We start from the raw sequence: 26,343 nt of genomic DNA on the forward strand, positions 1-26,343 counted from the left end.
TCTCCTCACGGGAACCTGAGGGTTGTAATGCATTTTGTTGGGTGTGAAATGCCTCCCATAACTTTACTGGAAGAGATAATCAAATAACTTAAAAAAAAATCTCTTTATATCTTAGCTTATCTGACAACAAAGATTTTCCCAATGCATATGTAATAATAACTTAAAGAAGAAACTCTGCAGAGAAGTAAAAATAAATGAAAATTTGGGATATAAAGACTGGAAGTTTTAAGGAACCTGTAGAAAAAACTTAAAGACATGTCAATCTGATCACGTGATCCTGCCCTCCTCCCTCCACCTGTCCAGGCAAACCTTGCTTAGAACCCACTCTTTGGTGTCACATTGCCTGGGAGATACAGACTATATCCTAAGCCTGAACCATATCCTCACATCAGGACCTCTGCTTCTCTCTAACTTCATAGGGCTTCATGAATTCTTTCCCTTGCTTGCTTTTCTCCGATCACATAAGCCTTCTTTTAATGGCTTTTATGCTTCTTTTTGTCTCAAGGTCTTCACAAAAACTATTTCCTCCCTCTGGTTGACCTGTGTTCATCCTTCAGACATCACTTACTTTCCTGAAACTATGAGTTGGATTCGGTTTTCCTGTCTTTGATCAAAACATTATCTGTGCTTTCTTCATAACACCCATCAAGTGTCCAACTATATATTTGTGTGCTTATTTGACTAATATTTTTCTCTTCCAGTAGACTGTGTGCTCTCCGGAGGCAAGGACAATATCTAGCTCACTCATCACTAAATTTGTAGACCCCCGAAAAGTGCCTAGCACAGAGTAGACATTCAAAAATAAAACTTGTTGAATGAATAAATGACGGTATGCTGTTAGAGAGTCACTGCAGAGGAGTTCGGGTTAGTGAAGCTGAGTTGTAAGGCACTGACACCTTATAAATAATAAGGAAATAGATTCAGAAAGTTTGCAGACTAATACAAACACACACACACATATGTGTGAAATAATTGGATATATATATATATAAAAACACACACACACACACATATATATACACATACATATATATATAGCTAGCCCTCCATATCTGTGGGTTCTGCATCTGCAGATTCGGTAGATTCAATCAACCAGAGACAGAATATATTTGAAAATAAACAGGTAACAATACAGCAATAAAAAAGTACAAATGACAGAAAAATACAGTATAACAACTGTTTATACAGCACTTACACAGTAGTAGGTATTAAGACTATTTAAAGTATATGGGAGGATATGCATAGGTTGTATGCAAATGCCAAGCTATTTCCTGTAAGGGGCTTGAGTATCCATGGGGCTCTGGTGGATACCAAGGAAACACTATGTACACATATGTAGACACATTGTTTACATATATGTAGCAAAAAAGATAAGGCAATAGAAGACTGAATAAAGAGAATTTAGAAATGCCTTTCCCAGCATAAGAGAATTGAGAATATGCTTGCACTTGTTAGAGAATAAGTCAATAGACAGCGAGAGACTGAAGATAATGGGATGGAAAAAAGAGTGAGAGAGGAAACTGTCAGAGAAGTCTTGGAGGAAAGAGAGAGCATGATCAAGACTCATGCTCCCAACCCATCTGATTGCTAATCCCATCAGTAAAATTTTGGGGCCATGACACCCAAAGAGAATGATACTTGATCTGTAGTGTTGCTCAATAAATTTTACCTATCATTGTTATCAAAAAGAAAATGCAGATGTGATGGAGAATTTTAATATGCAAAGACCAGAAGCTAGCAGATTACATCAAAAGGTTGGGAAGATATTAAATAATAAGGCAAATTAATCTGCCCTAAATTATAGGTTAGAGACAGAATGGGAAGCTTCAAGAAGTTGGGGATCTACCACTTCTATGATTAGTAAGCTTTAAAACAAAGTAAAAATGCTTCTTGTTAACTGAACATTATTGAACTTAAATTGATAGTTTCTGATTTGGAAACTACAAAACAGAGGTAGGTAATTTCAGGTATCTTCTACTATGCAATGAATTAGTTTAACAGCTAACTTTCCACTACAAATACAGAAGTGCTAGGAACAGAGGAAGAACTAGAAATCCTTGTGTATTAGGTTTAGTAACTTTCATCAAGCAAACTTCAAGTCAAGCAAATCATGCCCATGTTGAAATGATAATGTTTCAAAGGCAAAACCAACACCTTTAGAATCACAGACAGACTTCAAAGCAAACATATGGACTCTCAAAGAATGCAAACTCTGTGTATATCGTAAAAATTTGAACTAATTGGATATTTTCTTCCTAAATTGGTTCTTCCAGTAAGTTCTAAGAGGCCCACAGGGCATTCACACAGCATAAAAATAAACAATATTCAGTAAATGAATGGAGTAATTGTTTCTCAACAGAAAACCTTCAATAACCCATGCTTCCCTACAGAGATTCAAAGTGAAAATTTTATACCACTTTGCTATAAACGAAATTGCCTTCTAAGTTTTCTGAGAACAGGTTTATCTGCAAATGGGTGGAGCTGAAAATGTAGATAACGAAGAGTGACTCTTGTCTTGGCACAAAATGTTAAGTAACAATTTATGAAATTAACATTCAGGAATGCAGTACTCCAGTTTGCTTAGGGAAATGTGCAATTTAAATCACTGCGGCATTTTAACTCCTTGATCAGTTTTAATAATATACCTTTATGTGTACCTTTTTATTGGTCCTTCCTTTTGTAGTAGGAGGTTAATTATTTCATTTAACTTTGTGCAATCTATGGTTAGCTTGGGATAAGTAAATGTAATTGCTCTAAGCTGCTCTAATGGCTCATGCTGTAATTCAGTGATGGCATTAAATTTATGACTGTTAAAAAACCTTGTTTATTCACAAAGTATACTGTTGTCTAGGCAACACTGACCTGCACTTTATGATGACATTTAAGCATCCATAATAATGCAGTGTGTTTTAGAATGGAAAAAGTATGAAGTATTATGGAAGTCAAAGGAGGATTTCTGAAAATATTGTTTTTCCCTGCCTATATTCTTCTGATCATTACGGTAATTTATTCAACTTGAATTTTAACAAACACACTGCAACTCTACATTTTCTCAGGAAGCATATCTCAGTGGAGATGCGATCACATGAGATCGTAATGATTAAACTGCTGTGTAGAAAATAACAAGGCTATTTTATATGGTACTTTCTGAGTACATATTCTAAGAGATGGAAGCTTACAATTAGATGTAAGACAAAAGTACTCACAATGCATATATTACAGGATAAATAATGACAGTTAAGAAAAGCAAATATACATTGATGGAAATGTATGAGAAAATAAACATGAGAGAAAAAGAGCATATAGTATATGTTCTCATTTACAACTGTGTATGTTCTCATTTACAACTGCTCTCACCCCCACATTATTGGTGAAATAACTACTCCCCCTTGAGTTCAAAGATAACCTGCAAACAGTATTTAGGAAAATTGTATTAGCGTTTTTATTCTTCTACCTATCCTATTTTGGGCTTTCGTGTTATAAATTCAACAGTGTTAGTCTAGTGATTTATTGGTTAGGAAATTTCCGAGGAAAGGAGTAGCAGAACAGAGGAGATCAGCAGTTAATTATCCTAACTTTGAGTAAGTACCAGGCTAATAACAAGCAGCTCTGTGATTTTGTTGAACACACACATTCTATGGAACAGACACCTAGAGAAGATGAACCTTGGCTCCACTCTAGAACCTAGAGAAAGATAATGAATTCATATCATTTAACAGGTCCACATATTCATAAGTGGAAAGTCAATAATAAAGGAACATTTTCACTTTTATAAAATGTTTCTGGCCAGGCGCAGTGGCTCAAGCCTGTAATCCCAGCACTTTGGGAGGCCGAGACGGGCGGATCACGAGGTCAGGAGATTGAGACCATCCTGGCTAACACGGTGAAACCCCGTCTCTACTAAAAAAAATACAAAAAACTAGCTGGGCGAGGTGGCGGGCGCCTGTAGTCCCAGCTACTCGGGAGGCTGAGGCAGAAGAATGGCATAAACCCGGGAGGAGGAGCTTGCAGTGAGCTGAGATCTGGCCACTGCACTCCAGCCTGGGCGACAGAGCCAGACTCCGTCTCAAAAACAAAAACAAACAAACAAAATGTTTCTAAATGCATATTAACATGACAAGTATATTTAGAGCTAAAATCACTTTTATGACAATGACTGAATAGTTTTTCCTACTAAAATGGACTCAAACCTATAGAAGAAAAAAACCCCTATAAGGGGATTTCCAGTCTAAATGATTATATACAACTATCATCTAAGTAATTCATAAGGCCCGGGCAATACTCCCATCTGAAACATTTGCATTCTTATTCAAAGGAGTCTTTGGAAAACTTAGAAATACTCAGATGCACGAAGTAATAACACAAACAAAGGAAAACAGACAAATGAGACAAATGATTATTTGATGTCTTATGTATTAAAAGAAAATTTCAAAGGGGATAACTATTAAGGTTCAAAGGCCCCTCATACTTGGCACTATTCTTCTACCTCAGAGAGAGGTATACGAGTCTAATCAGGGAAAATAAAAATGTTGGCTTTATTAGTTGTACTACAGATAAAGCTGATACAAAACTGCTTAGATGAGCAACAATGGTTTCCTGATATTTCACTCCAGAATTAGGCAGGCTTAACCTATTTCACTCCAGAATTAGGCAGGCTTAACCTTCCTGGCACAGGCAGACAACCTCAGGCCCTCCCCATAAGGGCAAGCACCATTATTGCACGGTAAAGAGAACAGCAAAATACATCCACTCTCTATGTGCAGCAAACACCATAGAGAACGAAGGGGAAAAGTTGAGCTAGAGTGTCAGGGTCTTCTACAGAAATTTAGGAGACAGACACTTTCTCTGGGGAGTCATTACAGAAAGATCCAAATGTTCCTCCAATGATTGTCCTTCTACTTACAGAATTAGAAGTCCTGGGATGGAAGTCATTCCACACTAATGTCAAAGTGCAAGATACCTGCATTTTGTGCATAAGGGGAATTTCATCATCTCAAGGTATGTAGAGGGTGCTGAATATTATTTGGCTGTCCAGAATGGATTCCTCATTCTTTGGCAACTAACATTGATTTTCCTCGAGGAATTCTCTGACCCTATTGAATGCAGTCTTGGTAGGGCTATGAATCATGGTGCTTTGTCCTGTCCTAGCCATGGGCTAGACATATAAGTCAGTATTTTTCAAACTTTACTGTGTACCAGTTATCTAGCGGGCCCACCATCAGATTAGGTCTGGGATGGGGCATAAGGATTTGCATTTTTAACACATTGTCAGGTGATACTGGTGCTGCTGATATAGGGACTGCACTTTGAGAGAAAATGTTCTAAGCTATGTCCACTAGACTCTCCCTCTTCAGACTCTGATTTACAACAAAAAAGACAAAAATAATCATTAGTTCACTCAGCCCAGCACTTGCCCCAACAAGATGGTACAATGCTTGCTGCCAAGATTTCTGGAGCCAGTTTCCTATACATTCTTAAGTTAGGTTGTGCATCTTAGCTAATAACTGTTTGTAATATCCTTAATTCTCAGCTAGAGTTCACAAACCCTTAAAGGATACAAATTATGAAATGTTGGTGCTTTGTATATAGTAGTTTTTTTTGATAAATATTTGTTGTCTCAACAAATATGCAGAGTTCAGAAATAATCTTCTATGTAGAGAGGACAAGGTTTTATCACAGATCAAGAGTGGTCCAACTAACACCCTGCCCTGCTGTTGAGTTCTTGCAAGATATAATAGTTTTGCCCTTTTATCCCAATTCCAAAGTCATCGCTTTTATTAATATCCATCAATATTTAAGTGGTTCATTTACAACCTTACACAGTGGTTCAGTGGTTTTTGTTTTTTTTTGTTTTTGTTTTTTGGTTTTTTTTTTTTTTGAGACGGAGTCTCGCTCTGTCCCCCAGGCTAGAGTGCAGTGGCGCAATCTTGGCTCACCTCAAGCTCCGCCTCCTGGGTTCACTCCATTCTCCTGCCTCAGTCTCCTGAGTAGCTGGGACTACAGGAGCCCGACACCGCACCCGCCTAATTTTTTTTGTATTTTTAGTACAGATGGGGTTTCACTGTGTGAGGTCGATCTCCTGACCTCGTGATCGCCCGCCTCGGCCTCCCAAAGTGCTGGGATTACAGGCGTGAGCCACCGCACCCGGCCATTACACAGTGTTTTTAACCTTTCTAGGACACAAGGTTCTTTGAGTACTTGAAAATCTGGGAAACCTCTCTATAGAACATATGTATACACATACACAAAAACAAAACAAAACAAAACAATAACAGTTTTCACACAACTGAGGAGGGGATCAGATCATCTAAGATACATGGCCTCAGATTAAGAACCTCTGCTAGCAATTCGATTCATCCAATGACGTAGAAGTAGGGTTGCAACCTCTTTGTCTTAGCGGCTTCAGTGCTAGCCTTTCTAGAAGTGCTTCATTGACGTTTCCTTTTATGATGACTGTGTACATTTGATGATGGGTTCCTTACAAATTATCTAGCAGTACAACAAAACGATAATGTTGCTGAAGAACCTGGGTCTTGAGTCACACATTTGTTCATGCAATAGAGAGGGCTTCAATTTGCTTTCCCAGTAACATCTCAGTCCTGACAACCTGAACATTCTTGTCCCTCCTCCAAACAGACAGTTTATCACCAACTAGTCAAGTGCAGGTTCTGGTGGGCCAACACACCTTTCATAAGGTAACAAAACTTTAGTGCTAGTTCAAAGGACTCATTTAAGTATCTGACTCTTCATTTGCACTGCAGCACCTTCTCTGTATCTCAGGTTCTTGATCCTGAGCATAACCTTGAAATAACATCTACTCCAAACATCTACAAACATACGTGAGAAATAATGACATATGGTGAGAAATAATATTCATGGAAAGTCAGCTAAAAGAAATGTGGCCTATGTATTCCTCAAGAGTCTTGAGTGTTAATATTCAAAGTTACCCTTAAGTTGCGAACAGTAAAAGAATTAACTTTTAAAATTGATTGTATTTTACTTTAAGTACGAGGAGTATAAGTACTGCATTACTCAGTGTTCTCTCTGTGGGCATCCACTGGATTTGGACACACACACTTAACATTTCTTGGCCAGGAAGAGTTGTGTATCTCCTTATCAAACGGTTTTATTTCATCTTACAGATGCTGTGGATTGTTAATTAACAGTATTTTTCTCTGTTCATTTGTTACCACAAAGCTCTCAGCGAAAATTGTGGATCTCAACTAAGTTGGTATATATTTTGTAAACTAACTTCATACATTCATTCCACAAATATTTATTAAATTTACAACACAGACCTGGCTCTGTCATAAGCAGTAAAGATTCCCTGGTGAGGATTTATGCTGTTCTTAAGAAACTTAAATTCTAGGCAACTGGAACACTGGCATATTTTTTCTCCTCAGCGTTCACTTTGTGTATTACTTGATAAACTGTCTCAAATTCTTTGTGAAATATGACATGATATAAATAAATGAAATAGACTAGAAGATATAAAGTTATTAAAAGTAGGCTAGAGTAATAAAGAAATAAAAAATACAATAAAGTATAAGTTTATAAAATAGAATTATCTAAACTAAAAAAACAAGATTTTACTAAACTTTGAAATACTATTATTTTCTCAAGTAAATTCATAAATACTAGGAAAAAATGTGTTTAAAATAATCTTTAAGCTAAAGGTGTTTCTTTATTTAGTATTTGAATGTAAAAGGTTAGAAAATAATCTCTTCTTTTCCAAAACAGGATATTTATATATTCCACCTCAATTATATATATTTTTTAGAATTTCAGACTCAAAAAGGTTCAGATACTCTCATCTTCCCATAAATACTACTCTAGCAATGAAATCTGCATTAAGACACAATTGTAAAATACACAAGTAAGATCACGAAGTGGAAAATGGGTCAAAGTAAAGAATGAATTGTTCTGAGAAAGGCAGAGAAATTCACCTCAGTGTAACAATTCTACAGACTTTGTATAACAGATCATAAATTATGAGTAAGTCCTCTCCAGGGATCAGAACACAGGAGGCAGAAATCATCATTGCCAATCTGCATTTTCATTTCTCTTTCACAGAAGTGTAAGGGAAACGGTGCTTCACTGGACATCTCATTTGACATCCATCCATCTAACCATCCATCTATCATCCATCCATCCACTCACCTGTTTCCATGAAGGGCTTCAGGGAGGAGGAAGAACATACTAAAATATAGCACACTCCATATTTTTTAATAGAAAGCCTCAAGTAGAAATCTATTAAAAAATCAATTTTTTACATTTCTAAGAAATAGTTGCAATAAATTAAATTGGAAAATTATAAGTACTTTTAAGACATGGGAAGCTGTCCAAGAAAGAGTGACATGCACTTCAACAAATATTCGTGGAGTACTTAAAATGCAGTAAGTGTTTTGGAAAATACAAGTATGAGTAAGAATTATTCCTAATCCTTTAGACACAGTCTAAAGGTCAAGTTGGGAGCTGTATAATTCATGTACAACAAACATAAAATGTGATCATTAGGTAGGAAATATTATGTCATAAGTACAAATTCATCCAGATCTACCTCAAGAATACACAGTCTTTCTTTCTCAGTTTCCACTACTGTGACCCTAAATCAAATCTCCATCTCGTTCTGTCATCCAGGTTGGAGTACAGCAGCATGATCACAGCTCACTGCAACCTCCAATTCATGGGTTCAAGCCATCCTTCTGCCTCAGCCTCCTAAATAGCTGAAACTACCAGTGTGCACCACCATGCCTGGGTAATTTTTTACACTTTTTGCAAAACGAGTGTCACTCTGTTGCCCAAGCTGGCCTTGAACTCCTGGCCTCAAATGATCCTCCTGCCTTGGTCTCCCAAAGTGCTAGGATTATAGGTGTGAGCCACTGAGCCCACCCTACAAGGCCTTTCTTGAAATGTACCATATAATGATACTTTCTTTTTCTTTATGGCTAAAAAAAAAATTATCTTTTCCACTTATTTATATTCTTTCTGTTCCTTATGCAAGCTCCATGAAGAAGAGACCATGTCCGTCTTAATTCACTGTGGTATCTTCAGAGTCTTACACATGGCAGGGCACGTGGTAGGTGTTCCAGATTGCATTTCCAAAAGGTGAACACAGTATTTCTCAACCCTCTTGCCCCACTAAATCCTTGCCACTCTCCCATTAAAAGGCTCATTGATGGATGACTAAAGAAAATGTGGTACATATGTAAACAGAATATTATTCAGCCTTACAAAAAAAGGAGATTCTGCTACTTGTCACAACATGGATGAACCTAGAGGACATTATGTGAAATGAAGTAAACCAGACATAGAAAGGAAAATACTGTATGATCTCACTTATATGTAGAATGTTTTACAGTTGAAAAAAAAAAAGTAGAATGGTGATTCCCTGGAGCTGGAGGACGGGGGAGATGGAGAAATGCTGGTCAAAGGACAAAGGTTCCATTACGCAGACTGAGTAAGCTCTGGAGCTCTAGTATACAGCATGGGAATTATAGTTAATTGCACTGTATTATGTACTTGAAATTGCTAAGAGTGCTGATCTTAAGTATTCTCAACACACACACACACACAAATGGTAACTATGTGGGGTGATAGATATGATATGTTAATTAGCTTGATTGTGGTACTGACTTCACAGTGTATACATATATCAAAATATTACCTCGTGCTCCTTAAATATACGTAATTTTTACTTGTCAAGTTTACCTTAATAAAATCAAGGGGAAAAAAGTAAAGTCTAACTTCTCTCCCTTTGAATTTGGATAGCTTGTGACTCACTGGTCACCAGTGGAATGCAGTGTGAGTGATGGTGTCTTCAGAGCCTAGGCAATTCAGCTTCCACCTTGCTAGCCTGAACATTCACTCTTAATGCCTTTAGCTGCCCTAGGTAGGCATTATGACTCTCGCTGAGGCCATGATAGCATAGGAAGCCCATACTCGCCCATGTGGAGAGACCACAAGCAGAGGCCTTGAGCTTCATGAGAGGAGAGAGTATAATGTACACCTATCTTCCAGCTGCTGTCTCCAGCCCCTATCCCACTGCAGCCACAAGAGACACACCAAGCAAATACTGCCTTGTCAACCAATCTCTGCCGGAATGTCTGACCCATGGAAACTTTGAGAGATGATAAAATGATTGTTGCTTTATACCATTACAATGTTTTAGCAGGGTACATGGTGCTCATGCCTGTAATCTTAGAACTTTAGGAGGCAGAAGTAGGAGGATTGCTTGGGGCCAGGAGTTTAAGACTAGCCTGGGTAACACACTGAGACCCCATCTCTAAAATATATATATATATATATATATATATATATATATATATATGTGTGTGTGTGTGTGTGTGTGTGTGTGTGTGTGTGTGTGTATATATATATATATATATAAATTAGCAAGGTGTGGTGGCGCATGCCTGTAGTCCCAGTCACTCTGGAGGCTGAGGCAGGAGACACACATGAGCCCAGAAGTTGGAGGCTGCAATGACTTATGATCATGCATGCCATTGTACTCCAGTCTGGATGACACAGTGAGACCCTGTCTCTCAAAAAAAGAAAAAAAAGTTTTAGAGTGATTTGTTATGCAGCAAAAGTTAATGGGAACAGAAGATGTTAGATAAATATTTGATGAATAAATGGAAGTTGAAATGAACAAAGATGTACAGAGCAGAGGCTGAGGGTACAAAGAGGGATAAGGTGAAGGCTTTGCAAGAATACAGGTGAGATGGTCTTCTACACAAACAGACATAATACACTGTGTTAAGTGATACTACTGAATATATAAAGAAACCAAAAGGGTAAAACAGAAGAAAGATCAATTATCTTGCCTATTCAGCTCCAGAAAGGCTTCTCATAGCAAGTAACAATAAAGCTGGACCTTCACTGATACTTAAGGGTTTTCTAGGTTGAGAGGAAAAGATATTCCAGCCAGAGAAAACTGCAAGACTACAAATACAGAATGCAAGGAGAATGCTGCTTCTTTCTCTTCTCCTTTCTTTTCAATATTATTCAAAAGGTAATGATATATGAACTCTTGTACTGCATCTTGATTTTGTTAAAACAGTCAATATTCTCACTTCTAGAGAAAGCTCCTTTTTCCCCCCATCTTAAAAATATTAAAAGAAAAAATGCAAAAGTACCATGTCATGATATCGGGCGTTTCTATGATTGTGTTAATATTTTTTTCTTTGAATTTCAAGTGAGAGCAGGGAAACAGAACAGAGATTGGTCTATGGTTAAATGCATGTGGGATTTTTGGGCCTGAGTGAGAAATGCTGTATGACCAAAAGAATACGGTATAGGTAGTTACTTCCTGTAAATAATACATTTATATTGAGCAAGGATATGAATTATTTATCCAGTTCTAACAATGAACTGGCTTGAAGTAGATTCAAATCCCCAGCACATTCAGATTCATTAACCTACATTCCCCTATCAAAATCACAACACTGACAAAATAGATTTTAAGGTGGCCTTAACTTCTATAATCCATAAAGAGCAAATTTGAAATACGGATCTAAGAACTGCAGGGTTATCTGCAAAATTTAGTTGACATGATTTTACAGACCATGTGTCAGCAATCTGTTTAAAATAATATTTGGGTGGAATTTACTTAAGAAGGTTTAAATAATGTGGAATTCAGTTGATTGTTCTAAAAAAGAAAGGTCTGTACTTACCTTTCTTTTCAGCTCAGACTTATTACTCTTAAGGCATCTGAGTAACATGATGAAAACAGTTAAGAAATAATAAAGAAGACATACAAGCAGTAAACAAACATGAAAAAATGCTCAACATCACTAATTCTCAGAGAAATTCAAATTAAAACCACAATGAGATACCATCTCACACCAGTCAGAATGGCTATATTAGAAAGTCAAGACATAGCAGACGTTGGCGAGGGTATACAGAAAAGGGAACATATATACTGTTAGTGGGAATGTAAATTAGTTCAATTCTTATGGAAAACAGCATGGAGAATTTTCAAAGAACTAACAACATAACTACCATCCAACTCAGCAATCCCACTACTGGGTATCTACCCAATGGAAAATAAATCATTCTAATAAAAAACCACCTGTACTCCTATGTTTATCACAGCACTATTCCCAAGAGTAAAGTCATGGAATCAACCTAGTTGCCCATGAACAGTGTATTGGATAAAGAAAATACGGTACATATGAAGAATGGAATATTATGCAGTCATAAAACAGAATGAAATCATGTCATTTGCAGCCACAAGGATGCAGATGGAGGCCATTATTGTAAGTAAATTAACATAGAAACACAAAATCAAAAACCACACGTTCGACCTTATAAAGTGGGAGCTAAACAGTGGGTACACACCGACATAAATATGGAAACAACAGATCTTGGGAACTCCAGAAGTGAGGAGGAAAGCAGGGACACCAGGATTGAAAAACCATGCTTTCATAGGGCATGTTCACTATATCTGGGTGATGCGTTCAATAGAGGCCCAAACCCCAGCACTACACACTGTGCCCTTGTAAAAAACCTGCACATTTGCCCTCTGAACCTACAATTAAGTAAGTAAATACATAAGTAGATAAATACATGAAAGTCATATTAACAGCATCAGAAACCTTTTTCTGAGCATCTACAGAGAAGTCATTATAGCAGATAATTTACACACATTATTTCAATCTTTGCAATCCACTGAGATTTTAAAAGGGGGGTCCCCCAGAATGTGAGAGAAATGAGGCAGGGACAAAGTTGGAAATAATTTGTCCACAGGAAACCTTGGGTTTCTATGCCTATCAGGGAAACCAATTTCTTTAACTCATCCCTCACTAAGAGCGTGTGCCACACAAATGCCACCTACGAGGCTGACTAACTCTGTTTAAGGATTCCTGGCCTCATTTTCCAGTAAGGAAGCCAAGGCTCAGGAATTATGTAACTTGTCTAACACCCCATAGGTGGCAAGTGACACAGCCAAGATCTGACCCACATCTTTCTGACTTCCATGTTTTGCCCTTTCCATACGCTAAAATTAAAGGAGCAAATAAAACATACATTTAACTTCATCTGACACAGTGAATAATGCACACAGCAATTTGTATACTGCATGCCAATTAGGCATAAATAATTCATGTAAATAATGATACAAATACCCACACAGAAACGGAAGCTGTCTGGGGGTTATAGGGGAAGATCTGTAGGTATGTGCTGGTGGTGGAGGGTAGGGTATTGGAGAGAGGAGGTGCTTATCACACCATGAGCCCCATCCCTAACCCAAACTCTGGGATTTCATTGACTCATCTCCTGATTATCTTTGCTCTGAAATCAGCTTAATCTTCTCATAGAGTATGGGGGTTATTGGCAAAGGACCTCATTCCTTTTCTTTTTCCAGCTGAAAGCATATGAGAAATGGAGGTATGGGTTGGGGAAGCCAGGTCAGGAAGGCAGCTGCTCTCTGCTCTCTAGAACTCTTGCTTATTTACCCAGACATCTCAATCATCCCTTTAAGAGAAGAGATCTGCCTCCAATGTTTACCTCCTTTGAAGAAGAGGAATGGTTTTCTATCTGTGGAAGAACTCAAGCCGGGCTTTCTTATTTTCATGATCATATGTGAACTTTGCCACTGACACAACTGGAATAAACGAATAAATATCCAGTTTTGCTTCTTGCCTGTGCAATCCTTTCTGTTTGGACAGCATGTTCCCCACTCTTTTGCTTTGCTGCATTTTACATCCCTTCCTTTGAGATGTCTGCACTCATGGAGCTGTTCTTCTGCTTCCCAGGGCTGAGACAGCATCTCTTCTCTGTGATTCGTACTGGTTTAAAAGACCAGTTGGCAACAGTCTCTATAAACACCTTCACTAGAGGCAGATGGCAATGTCCAGTATGCTCAGCCCGTCCTTGTTTACATGTGTTGTCTTGGAGGTAATTACTAACAGTGCCCCCTTTCCCTTCTAAAATGTCCCAGTTTGTAGAATAACTTCCATGGTCACCTTAATCATATAGTCTATCCCACTGTAAGTGATGGTTTAGTTATCCACATTCTCAACAGACTGTGGACTTTTTGATGGCTCCTTGATATCTCTTATTCATCTATGTATTCCCAGAGATGGACATAATACCCAGTGAAAAATAACAATATGATAAATTAGTAAACAACATGGAGTACCTTCCTTCCAGGCAGGAGGCGGGGACATCAATCTATCTGGTTGTTAAAAGTGATGGCATCCACATATGAAATAAAATTATCCCTGTGCTTCAAGGTTCAACAGTTAGAGATTAAAGTAAGATACAGGAGCCAAAGACTCACTGAGATCTCAGCTCTGTATCTGAGGGTAGATTCACTGAAACTCACTGAGCTTACACACCTCCCTGGCAGTTGTGAGGGAACAATTGTTTTGATGGGTAGACCATGGATGAAGGGGAAGATTAAAATAAAGTCAGACTTTTTGGATGAAGGGGACAGTGGAAGGCTGAGAGAGATGGGAGCAGCATTTTGAACAGTATGAAGAAAAGTGGACTACACTGTGAGGAGAGGAGCCAGGTAGTGTAAGGGAAGGGGGAAGAGATGAAGACAGACACATTCCTTTGGCAAATGAATCCCTGTTCTTCATTTAAAAGCTTGAGCCAAGGGGAAGTGCCACCTAAAACAGATCTGTTGGATAGTGACAGCGTTTCTAGACACATCTTTATCAAAGTGAGGCTGTGGCCACTAGGAGTGGCAATGACAGAAATGCTAAGAGGTCTTGGCTCTGAAAGAATCATCCTGGTTGTTTGCAAAAGTTTAGATTCTGCTTGTAAATACCATCATCACATGACTCAGTATTTCATAAATGGCAAAGGTGACCAGTTAAGAGCATTTCTTGAGCTTTTAAACTCCTATATGAAACTACTTGATCAGGGTGGAGATGAATGTAAAATTGCATATAGCTTTTACAATTAAGGCATAATTTAAATACAGTATGATACGCCTTGTTGGGAGCAGGCTCCCTGAAATCCGGCCATAAACTGGCCCCAAAACGGGCCATAAACAAAATCTCTGCCGCACTGTAACATGTTCATAATGGCCCTAACACCTAAGGTGGAAGGTTGTGGGTTTAAGGGTATGAGGGCAAGGAATACCTGGCCTGCCCAGGGGGAAAAACCACTTAAAGGCATTCTTAAGCCACAAACAATAGCATGAGTGATCTGTGCCTTAGGGACATGCTCCTGCTGCAGTTAACTAGCCCAACCCATTCCTTTAATTCCGCCCATCCCTTCATTTCCCATAAGGGATACTTTTAGTTAATCATATATCTACAGAAACAATGCTAATGACTGGTTTGCTGTTAATAAATACACTGGTAAATCTCTGTTCGGGGCTCTCAGCTCTGAAGGCTGTGAGACCCCTGATATTTCCCACTTCACACCTCTATATTTCTGTGTGTGTGTCTTTAATTCCTCTAGCACTGCTGGGTTAGCGTCTCCCGACCAAGCTGGTCTCGGAAACACCTTTTTCAGATGCACAGTTCTGTGCATTTTAACAGATGAATGCAGTCACGTCATCTCTCACAATCATGAGCTATAGCAGGTCCCTCACCCCAAAAATCCTTCTATGTCCCCGAGAGTCAACTTCTATACCCACTCCCAGCCTCTGGCAAGCAGTGATCACTGTTTTTTTCCCTAAAACAGCTCCTTTTTCAAAAATGTCACATAAATTGAATAATAGAGCATATAATGCTTATTGCATTTTAATGCCAGCTTTTATCTATGTGCAGGAAATACATTAAGATTGGGTAATACCTTTGAAAAACATTGCCCAGATTATAGTTATTCAAATTTGGAAAAAAAAAAAAAACTTTACTCTTTCTCTAAAAGGCATTTAATTTTTGATAGCATTAAATGTTGCATAAAACATCTGAAATAATTTTAATGTATTAATTAGAAGCAATGAGCCATTCTTTTACTTTCTTCTGACTGAGGTTATTGCAATAAAATATTTACTATTATAAGCAATAGCATTCAAATGAAGGACTCCATTTAAAAAACTAATTAGCTACTATGTTTTAAATACCACTAAGTGATAGAGATAAGTTAAACAATTTTTAAAATATGCCAACTGGCTCTTTCTCACAAACCATGCCTGTTCACATTCTCAAGGGTCTTTTTCAATGTTAGTTTCCTTAAAAGAGACAAAACATACAGTTTTGATTTGTCTTTTTTGGAAATAGGTGGATTTAAGTGAATGAATGAATGAAAGAGCAAAAAACATTGACACCTGGTGAAATACTATTGAATACTGGAAAAGGGCAGGAAATTTTTGTTTATTCAAAAATGTTTCTTGCTGCAGGGAGAAAAAAAGCAGAATAACTTTACCCAATATTGGATTGGATAATACCAATATAAAGCAAACAAAAAAAGCCAAAATAAGAAAAATAAAAACCTTTACTCAATACTGAATGCCAGTAATTACGAAGTTTAGAATAGTTGAGCACCAGGTGACTTGACACTTACTTAATAAATCAATCACTAAATCACTAACTGAGACCGTAACACAGTTCTCTTTACTCATAACTTGCATGTACAAGAGTTTCAGAGGCAGGCTGTACAGCCTCTACCATTTAATGACATCTATCCTTCCTAGAAAATTGTATCCACTACAATGGCTCAGTTACCATCTCCAAGCTCACGACACATAAATTGCTATTCTATATCCTGAGTCTTTCTCCTAAGTTCCAGATTCAGGCAACCTTTGTATGCACAGATATACCCAGCTGGTTTTTCAGTAGGTACTTCAAACTCAACCAATCTCAAACTGAACTTATCCTATTTGCCCTCATTTCTGCCATTTCTATAAGGTTCCCTGTCACACTGAATGGGTCTCTCATGCTCCCTGATTCCTAACCCGGAAATCTAGGATTTATCCTTGACTCCCGTCTTCTCTTCAAATCATGCCTCTAATCAACAGGTCTTGTTGATGGAATATTTTCTCAAACTCCTCAAGGCTTCCCTTCATTCCCACTGTCATTTCTTAGTTCAGGCTGTAATACTGTTTTGCTCAGATTGGTGGATTGCTGCTAATTAGGAATCTTGCCTTCAGTCTTGGTACCACTTCAACCCATCTGCTGGTACCAGTGGTTTTTTTTTTTTTCTTGTTTGTTTTGAGATAGGTTCTCACTCTGTTGCCCAGGCTGGAGTGCAGTGGCAAGGTCTCGGTTCACTGCAACCTCCACCTCCTGGGTTCAAGCAATTCTCATGCCTCAGTCTCCCCAGTAACTGTGATTTCAGAAGTGAGACACCATGTCCAGCTAATTTTTGTGTTTTTAGTAGAGATGGGTTTCACCATGTTGGCCAGGCTGATTTCAAACTCCTGGCCTCAAGTGATCCACTTGCCTTGGCCTCCCAAAGTGCTGCGATTACAAGCGTGAGCCACCACACACTGCTAGTCCTCTTTTTTAAACAGAAATTTAATCCTGTATGTCTTCTCCTTTGGTTTTATTTTGTTGCCTCCCACTGCTTGTGGAATAGACCCCAAACTCCTTAATTCAGGTACAACACTGTCATTGACAGTAAGACCCCTGCTTACCTCTACGGCGCAATTCTCTCTGCCCACTCTCTGTCATGGCACCTTAAAATGGAGGTCCACTGGAAAATCAGTTAATCAAGTACCTGCTATGATCTGAATATGTCCCTCCAAAATCCATGGTGAAACCTCATGCTCATTGTGATGGTATTAAGAAGGGGGGGCTTTGGGAAGTGATTAAGACATAGGGGCATAAGGTCAGTACCCTTGCAAAAGAGGTTGAATGGAGCTGCCTTGCCCCTTCTACCATATGAGGATGCAGCAATAGGGCCCCATCTATGCAGCAGAGAGTGAGCCCTCACCAGACTGGTGCCTTGTTCTTAGACTTCCCAGCCTCCAGAACTGTAAGCAATAAACTTCCATTATTTATAAATTACCCAATCTAGTATTTTGTTATAGCAGCCCAAATGAACTAACATAGTACCCAAACCATGACTGGCCTCTGTAGCTTTGCACATGCTATCCCTTCTGCCTGGAACACTTTTCTCCAACAAAAACCCCGATCATCTTTCAAGTCCTGCTGCAGATATCACCTTCTCCAGGGAGCTTGCCCTGATCCCTAATTTGGAAATAGAGCCTTCCCAGGTGATCCCTGAACACTCTGTACTTTGCCAATTGAGTTTTATTGTACCTGTCCTGTTATCTGTCTGTGTGCCCTGAAAAGCTAAAAACAATGGCATAGACGTATCTGATAAATAACAAATACTTAGTGCCTAGCATATAGTAGGTACTCAAGGTATTTTCAAATGTGAACTTAACTGTGAGAGCCCAGGAATCACTTTTTGCAGGATAAGCCTTTGTTATCTACTCAGAGCAGCTTTTTGAAGACCACTGTTGGGCAGTAATACATTTACTACTCTAGCTTGAAATGCTCTCCATACTTGAAAGAAACAACTCTCATTTCTTCAAAGCAATTCTGTAATTTAGGTGTCTCACTGACTTAGATCCACATTATCACCGCTGATTCATAATTGCAAAGCTGTTATTGTGCTGATATTTTGAGACGGAGTGTCACTCTGTTGCCCAGACTGGAGTCTCAGCTCACTGCAAGGTCTGCCTCCCAGGTTCACATCATTCTCCTGCCTCAGCATCCTGAGTAGGTGGGACTACAGGCGCCCGCCACCATGTCCAGCTAATTTTTTTTGTATTTCTTAGTAGAGGTGGGGTTTCACTGTGTTAGCCAGAATGGTCTTCATCTCCTGACCCTCGTGATCCACCCGCCTCGGCCTCCCAAAGCGCTGGGATTAACGGCACAAGCCACCGCGCCTGGTCGATTATTCAAACATATTATTATATGATTTACATAGAAGGCACATTTATCAGTTTATCCAATCCTTTTTTTTTTTTTGGAAGGAGGAGTTTCCCTCTTGTTGCCCAGCTGGAGTGCAGTGGCACGATCTTGGCTCAACGTAACCTCTGCCTCCCAGGTTCAAGCCTCCCAAGTAGCTGGGATTATAGGCATGTGACATCACGTCCAGCTAATTTTGTATTTTTAGTAGAGGCAGGGTTTCTCCATGTTTGTTGGGCTGGTCTTGAACTCCCGACCTCAGGTGATCTGCCCGCCTTGGCCTCCCAAAGTGCTGGGGTTACAGGCATGAGCCACTGTACTCAGCCTCAGTTTATTCAGTGCTTAAGAAAAGTATTAATCCTTTGTTTGTTTTCTGATTTAGACCTTGAATGACACATATACAGAATATTACCTTAATCAAAATGTATTTGCTGCCAATGGCCTTTAGATTAGGCTAGAGAAAGCTTTCACCTTTATCGTAAGTTTCTTATTCACCGACAAGTCCAAATTAGCCTCTTAAAAAAACTAAAAATCAAATACATTTCAAATTTTGTCACAAATATCCCCCCCCAAAATTGTCTTACATTCTTGAATGCACCAATGACTTCATTTCTCCTTCAAATAAGATTGAATCCGCATTTTAAAAGTTGTAACAGTCCATGATCTAACAACCACAATAAATCTACCATTTAACATGTTTTTCTGATTTGGCTGAAGCCTGCAGATCAAGTCAAGAGGGAAAGATCCAGGGCTTTCATTGCCAAGTGATGGCTGTGGCCACTCTGATTTCCCATGGATTTGGAGGAGGTTCAAGTCCGCAACTTGTTCCATAATTGCTTCTAGCAGGCTTCTCCCTAAGCATCAAGGCCCTGGCTCATCAGTGGTTTTTGCTGTTCAAAATGATAAAAACAAAATTCAAACCACAGATCTAAGGAGGATTGGAACACTATGGACCCTCTTTTAAATATGTTCCCTCTTTTTTACAGATATCTTCATATATGAAAGCTTATGATCTGTAGGGGAGATATTAGAAATATATCATACAAAGCAGAGTGTCAGGAGGCTTGAAAGGGACACAGAACTAACTATTATTACCATGAGACACTGCTGGGTTAGCAATTATTTTCCTTTCTCTCCTTAAAAACACACTTTCAATTTTTTTATTGGGTGCATTCCCATCCAGAAAAAAAAAAAAAAATAACAAAAACAAAAACAAACCACCTATATTTCCCAGTTTCTCTTGCAGTTAAATGTGGCCAGGGAATGAATTTCTGATTAGTATGGTCTAAGGAAGAGTGTTGTATAGGACTTCTGGGAACACTCTTAAACAGAAGGAAGTGCATTCTTACTTCTTCCTTCCTCCTTGATGTTGCCTGGGATGTCACTGGGAGGCTGGCGTTAAAACAGTGGTTTTGTTTCACGAGTTGAGAGTGATGGGACAGCAAAACAGCAGGGCCTGCATTCCTTTTGAATGGAGAGTCCAGGTAGCCTTGATTGTCAGCCTTCACAGTGACCAACCAACCAATGAACAGCCAACCAACAAACAAAAAAATTCTTTTTCAGCCACTTTAACTTTCAAAATTTTACTTACAACATGATCTCATTCTTAGAGATCAGTATATGTATATGTACAAATATCAGGCTAAATACTGATTTTACGGTGACTATGTAAGGAAGGATATATTATCTCTATATTATGGAAGAGGAAACGAAGGTTCAGAGGTATTACATAGCTGATCTAATGACGCTAAATTGTGTTCAAAAATCTTTGAACACAAAAATGTCAGCAGTTATAAAGGAAGAGTTAACTTCCAGCATAGTCAAAATTAAATAGCTTGTGCCACAAATCTATACTTGTATTAAGTATAGGTTAAAGTATTAAGTGGCTAAATCAGAAATTCCAGGTTAGATCCTGGAACTTATACATTTTTACCAGCACCATCACTATACAATGTGGATATAAATCTCTCCTTGTGTATCGCTAGCTAAATTTCTTAATCCTTTTATCCCCTTTAAAAATTAAGATTAAAAGCCTCTACCTACTATATTTGCTACTGTGTGACAAGTTGATTTAGTATTGTACAAAGCATTGATGTCCACGGGAAATAATCTCTATTTAATTCATGTATATTATTGAATCAATTAAAAAAATTTTGAAAACAAAAATGTCAGCAGTTCCATATGAAGAGTTAACTTCCAGCATAGCCAATTAATTAGTTAACTAATTAATTAATTAACTAGTTTGTGCCACAAGCCCGTAGTTGTTTAAACCGGCTTACAAAATCAAACTGCAAATCACTAATTAACCTCCTGTTCTAGAAATCTATTCTGTGCAGCCTAGCATTTGGCTGGATTGTGTCAAACCACTCAGTTCACAATTTTATCTTGTCATCCTGCTGTGTTGCCTTTTAATGAAGGTATCTTTGGTTAAATACTGGAGGAACTACAGATTGTGCTGTTCTAACCAACTTGTCTAAATATACCTTTGGGCCTATAATCTAAAAGCCGTTCAACCTGGTCATGTGCCATCTGATGCTGTGATTTTAGAAAAGCAAATCCACATTTCTTGGCCTAAGGTTTTATTGTTTGTTTGTTTTCCTTTCATTTCCAAAGTAATAATTTGGACTCTATGACTTCAACGGCTGAGACCACCTCCAAGATTCTGGGCTCCCTGTACAAAATGTGGTTCTGATAAAGCTTAATGGTTATGTCCCAGAGTCAAACAGAATGGCTCCCAATCCTGGCTATGTGACTTCAGACAAATTAATTCCGCTAAGTTTCCATTTTCTCATTACCTGCAGAAACATTTCAAGGTGATAATTCACGTAGTGTTCTGTGTTAAGTTTCCTATTGCTGTTATAAATGACCACAAACCTGATGGCCTAAAACAACATCAATTTGTTCTCTTACAGTTCTGGAGGTCAGAAGTCCAGTATATGTCTCACTGTGCTAAAATCAAGATTCAGAAGGGCTGCATTCCTTCCGAATCTGGAATCATTTTGTGCTCATTCAGGTGGCTGTTGGAATTCAGCCTCTTGTGGTCATGGAACTGAAGTCCCTATTTTCTTTACTGCTGGCTCCTTCCCCCACCTTCACAGCCAGCAACACTCATCAGGGTCTTTCTCAGGCTTCAGGTCTCTCCTGCCCCTTCTGTGATTATCACAGCTCTCTGACCAATCCTTCCACCTTCCTCTTCCTCTCTTAAGGGCTCAGGTGATTACTTTGGGCCCACCCAGATACTCCAGGATAATCTCCTTATTTTAAAGTCAACTGATATGACTTCAGTTCCATCCTTAATTCTACCTGCAAATTTAATTACCTTTTGCCATGTAATATAACACAGTAACAGTTTTCCAGGATAAGGAGAGGGATGCTTTGGGGCCAATTATTCTGCTTATCACAAGCTCTGAGCATAATCCCTGGCAATAAATACTCAATAAATTGTAATAATAAATAATAAATAAATAGTAAATTTATAATAGATAAGCAGCAGTAATAACCAATACTTACGCTTACTTTCTGGCAGGTGTTTACCTAAGTGCTTTATTAATATTTATGTACTTCATCCACATAACAATTCTTGACATTAGGCGTGAACTATTATCATTCCCACTAACAAATAAGGGAATGAGGCACAGGAAGATTAGGTCACAGTATTGAGCAAGTAAAGGCAAAAATGAAGATTTGAAACCAGGTGGTCTAGCTCCAGAATCTGTGCTTTTCACTAAGCCCATCCTGCTTCTTCATCTCAATGTTATAATTATAACCAGGAAACCAGGGACGCCTTTGCTTAAACTAAATACCAGTAGTGCAAAATTATTTGAGTACAGGATAAGAGCAATATTTGTATTTCTTTGGCATGTGCTGTTATTATACATCCTTCTCTTCTTTGTCCTGGGATGTGGGTCTGCTTCTGGGACCAACATTCCTTCATCATTCTGGTTGAGTCTTCCCAGTGATTCAGGAAGAAAATTCTTGTTAAAAAAAAAGTATTCTACGTGGGAAGAACTTAGATATATTTTCTGTGTTTCGATTTCAAAACACTGAATACTCTTACAAAGGTATTAAAGAACAAAAATGCCACTATTTTAGTTCTTAAAGATCTCCCACGCTACTGAAATGCTATTTGGTTTCATTTCATATTTAAAACTTATGTTGACATCAGCATGGAAAGTGAGAGGAAAGTAAATGGCCGCTTTTCTGGACATCACAATACCTTGCATGCTCCTGCACGCTCACGTCCCCCTTCTTCCAGGAAGAGCGTGCCCTCGGGGAGGCTCTGGGTTTACAATCCAAGCTGACCAGGCTGCCCACCTGCACCTGAACCAACTTCTTCATTGGATTCTTTGAAAAATCTGGAGCAGAAGCTGAAAAGCGAGAAAGGAGAGGAGAAGTGGATCATTTACAAAATTTCCTGTCAATTGTAAAGGCCCATTTTTACAGTTTTAAAAGTTCTCTTTACATTCAGGGTGTCGGTGCTTGATTTACTTGGCTTACTGTGTGCCACACACAGGATAATTCATGCTATTATGTTTTCTAGCAAGTCTAAATCATGAGACAATTACTTTATACAGAAATTTGTAGTTTATGGTGAAGATTTAAAGTAGCTCAATCATGCGTTTATTAAATAAAAGGAAAACATTTGGTATAGAATGTTTTTAAATGTTAGCTCCACGAAGATAGGAATAGGGTTGTCTCTCTTGCTAACCTTTAGGACACAGCACTTGGTACACTCCCTAGCATTCAACAAAGCTCAGCAAAAGCTTTGAGAACAGAGGCTAAGCATTGAATTAATATTCTCATACATATGCATGTAACAAGTGCTATGATAAAATGTTCAAACTGTCAGGTTGAACTTCCAAACTGGGGAAAAATAATATTATGCACATATTATTTTAAATGCTATAATATTGCATGAAATATAATAATGTGTAGAAAATAATTATGTTTGCTAATAATTCATGGGATGTTAATCCTGAAACAACATTTGAACATTTAAGATACATAATATTGTATCATTTGAATGAAAGGGTATGTTAATTTAAAAAAATCACTCTTCCTTTTACTGTAAATGTGAAAAACGTTAAAAACCTAGTGCATTTCCCAAACAGCTAACGCTGTGTCTTATGGCAAATCCCAGTGAATATAATTTATTTATTTGATCAGTGGAAATCTTAGAGTGAATCATATTATGTAATTATATATGTGACTGTGGTAAAGAAAACATGGCATCCAGAGGTTGCTGGCCTTAAAAATTAAAATCCTAAAAGAGTGATTTTTGTTAAAACAAAAACTTGTTTATATTTGAATACAATCTTTTGTTTACGCACCTCGTATTTTTTCATACACAACAATCCCACCGGTACATTGAGTAGGGTTCCACCCAATTTAAAGATTGATAAACTATGGCTCATTAGGTTAATTTATTACAATAGAATTGCAGTCTTTCAAGTTAAGACTTATATGCAAACTCCTCCCTCTTTTTGTCATAATATACTACTTCTCTGTCATGGATAACAGCAGCCAGATTTTCAGTTGATCATCCCTCCAGGCATCAGTCCTCCTGGTACAGATGATGCATTTCTAACTGCCAGGCACTAGAGATGAGAGAGCTACTTCCCATGAAACCAGGGTTTTTCAATCACTCTTGACATATAACATTTTGGGCTGGATAATTATTTTTTGTGAGAAGCTACTTTGTGCACTGTAGGATATTTAGCAGCCTATCTGTCCTTCAGCCACAAGATGCGAATACCACATACTGGTCCTCTACCTCCCACAGCAACCAAAAATATCTCCAGACATTTCTAAATTTCCCTCAGGGCAAAATTGTCCCTGGTTGAGAAACACTGACTTAAATCATGCAGGGCCTTATCACTTGCTGACCATATGGATTGGTTCAGAAACAAGTATTAACCCAAATTAGGCTATCTGGGGCCAATGGCACGCAACACTTTGACTTCCCTTTGAGCAATTAAGACAGCCGTCTTTCTTCCACCGGAATGACTGTGGTAATAAATTCAATTTGTTGGGAAACATCATATAGAACCTGATAATGGTGATGATATTTGAACGCTGGACCAAATTATGCTGAAATCCAAATTCTCCATTTTAATAACATGGACAGATGAACAAGCCCTCCTGCTCCTCCTCCCTTCCTCCCTTCCTTCCATTCATTTGTGCTATGCTATACTATGACATGGCGTTTTGCTTGGATTTTCAATCATTTGCAATGTAAATGTTCTTCTGGACAATTGTTTTAAACATGACAGAAAATTTTCTTTTTCTCCTATACCTAAAGTACAAGAAGATCATCTATGATTTCAAGCAGTGGAGCCTTGGACAATGAAAGCCTCAATGTGTCCAATGTGTCATGCTTCTAACAGAGCCACTAAAGGCAAAGGCAACTCTTTTTGAATCAAATATGATTGACTTAAATTTTGGTATTTACTATTAGGGACCGGCAACAGAGAACACCAAAATCACTTATTCTCCTAAAAGGCTTTGCTTAGTTGGTAATATTGGAGGTGGATAAGGATATCTTACGCCAATATTTGATTCCTACTGTAGATTTACTTAACCCTTGGTCCTCAATTCTGGCCATAGTTGCTGTTTTTCCTTAGAAACTGTTAAAAGGTATGCCTTGATTAGAAACTGAATGATCATGCTATAATACTGTAGATATTATTAGATGTAGGAACCAAACGTGAAAAGTAAGTATTACTGCTTCTGGAAACAATCAAGAATTGAAGACAAAAAATTAACAGGAGAACAGAGAAAATCAGTCTTACCAACAACTTTGAGCTCAGCACTGGAATAGACAAGGCCATGTTTGTTTTCTGCTATGCATTGGAACATGCCAGAATCAGTCACACTTAGGTTTGATATTGTAAGGGCACCATTTTCTATCTGTATTCTCTCCTAGATGATAATAAAAATGTCTTTCATATAAACAAACATATCACTTTAGAATAAAAATGAACTATCATTTCACTCATACACAAACTTCCTGCATTTTTCTGAGAATATTAGACAGGCTGGCTTGAAATTTAACCTTTTCCTTATTTTAAATGTGAAAGACTAATTTACATAATAGCTATGCATTAGAAGTACGAATTAACATCCTTCAGTCCAAAAGTATATCATAAAATAGATAACAAAGCAAGAGGTAAAATATGAAATCATTTTACTTTTCCCCCTACAGTTAAAGTTTCTTAAAAATGTACCATGACTTTAAAAAATGTTTTATGAGGTTGATTTTTATCCCATCAGCTGGAAATATTTTCACTATGTTTTTTCAAATCATGCAAGTTAAAAACATTATAAAATCTGTGGATTAGAAAGGTTTCTGGGAAACACATATATTTACCAGAGTTTCTAGGTAGTATGAAAGGTTAGGTATGGAAATTGAAAGAACATAATTGACTTAGTATACAAAAAAAGGGCATAAATTACATGGCTTGAGAATGACAGTGATGGAGAAAATATGTACTTATGTAACAAGGTAACCAAGTAATAG

General features: G+C 38.0%; 1 protein-coding gene across 5 annotated transcripts in view; it reads right to left on the reverse strand.

Moving 5' to 3' along the window:
- The window catches only part of LOC105479595 (contactin 3), a 340,287-nt gene that overhangs the window by 73,096 nt on the left and 240,848 nt on the right, over positions 1-26,343 (reverse strand). For all 5 annotated transcript variants that reach the window (XM_011737617.3, XM_011737616.2, XM_011737618.3 and 2 more), the window contains 2 exons: positions 25,616-25,745; positions 23,041-23,191 (listed from right to left, as the gene is read on the reverse strand). In XM_011737617.3, coding sequence (XP_011735919.2) covers positions 23,041-23,191; positions 25,616-25,745 — 281 coding nt within the window. The remainder of the gene's footprint in view (positions 1-23,040; positions 23,192-25,615; positions 25,746-26,343) is intronic.

This window comes from Macaca nemestrina, chromosome 2 (genome assembly GCF_043159975.1).
Source record: "Macaca nemestrina isolate mMacNem1 chromosome 2, mMacNem.hap1, whole genome shotgun sequence".
Classification (NCBI taxonomy): domain Eukaryota; kingdom Metazoa; phylum Chordata; class Mammalia; order Primates; family Cercopithecidae; genus Macaca; species Macaca nemestrina.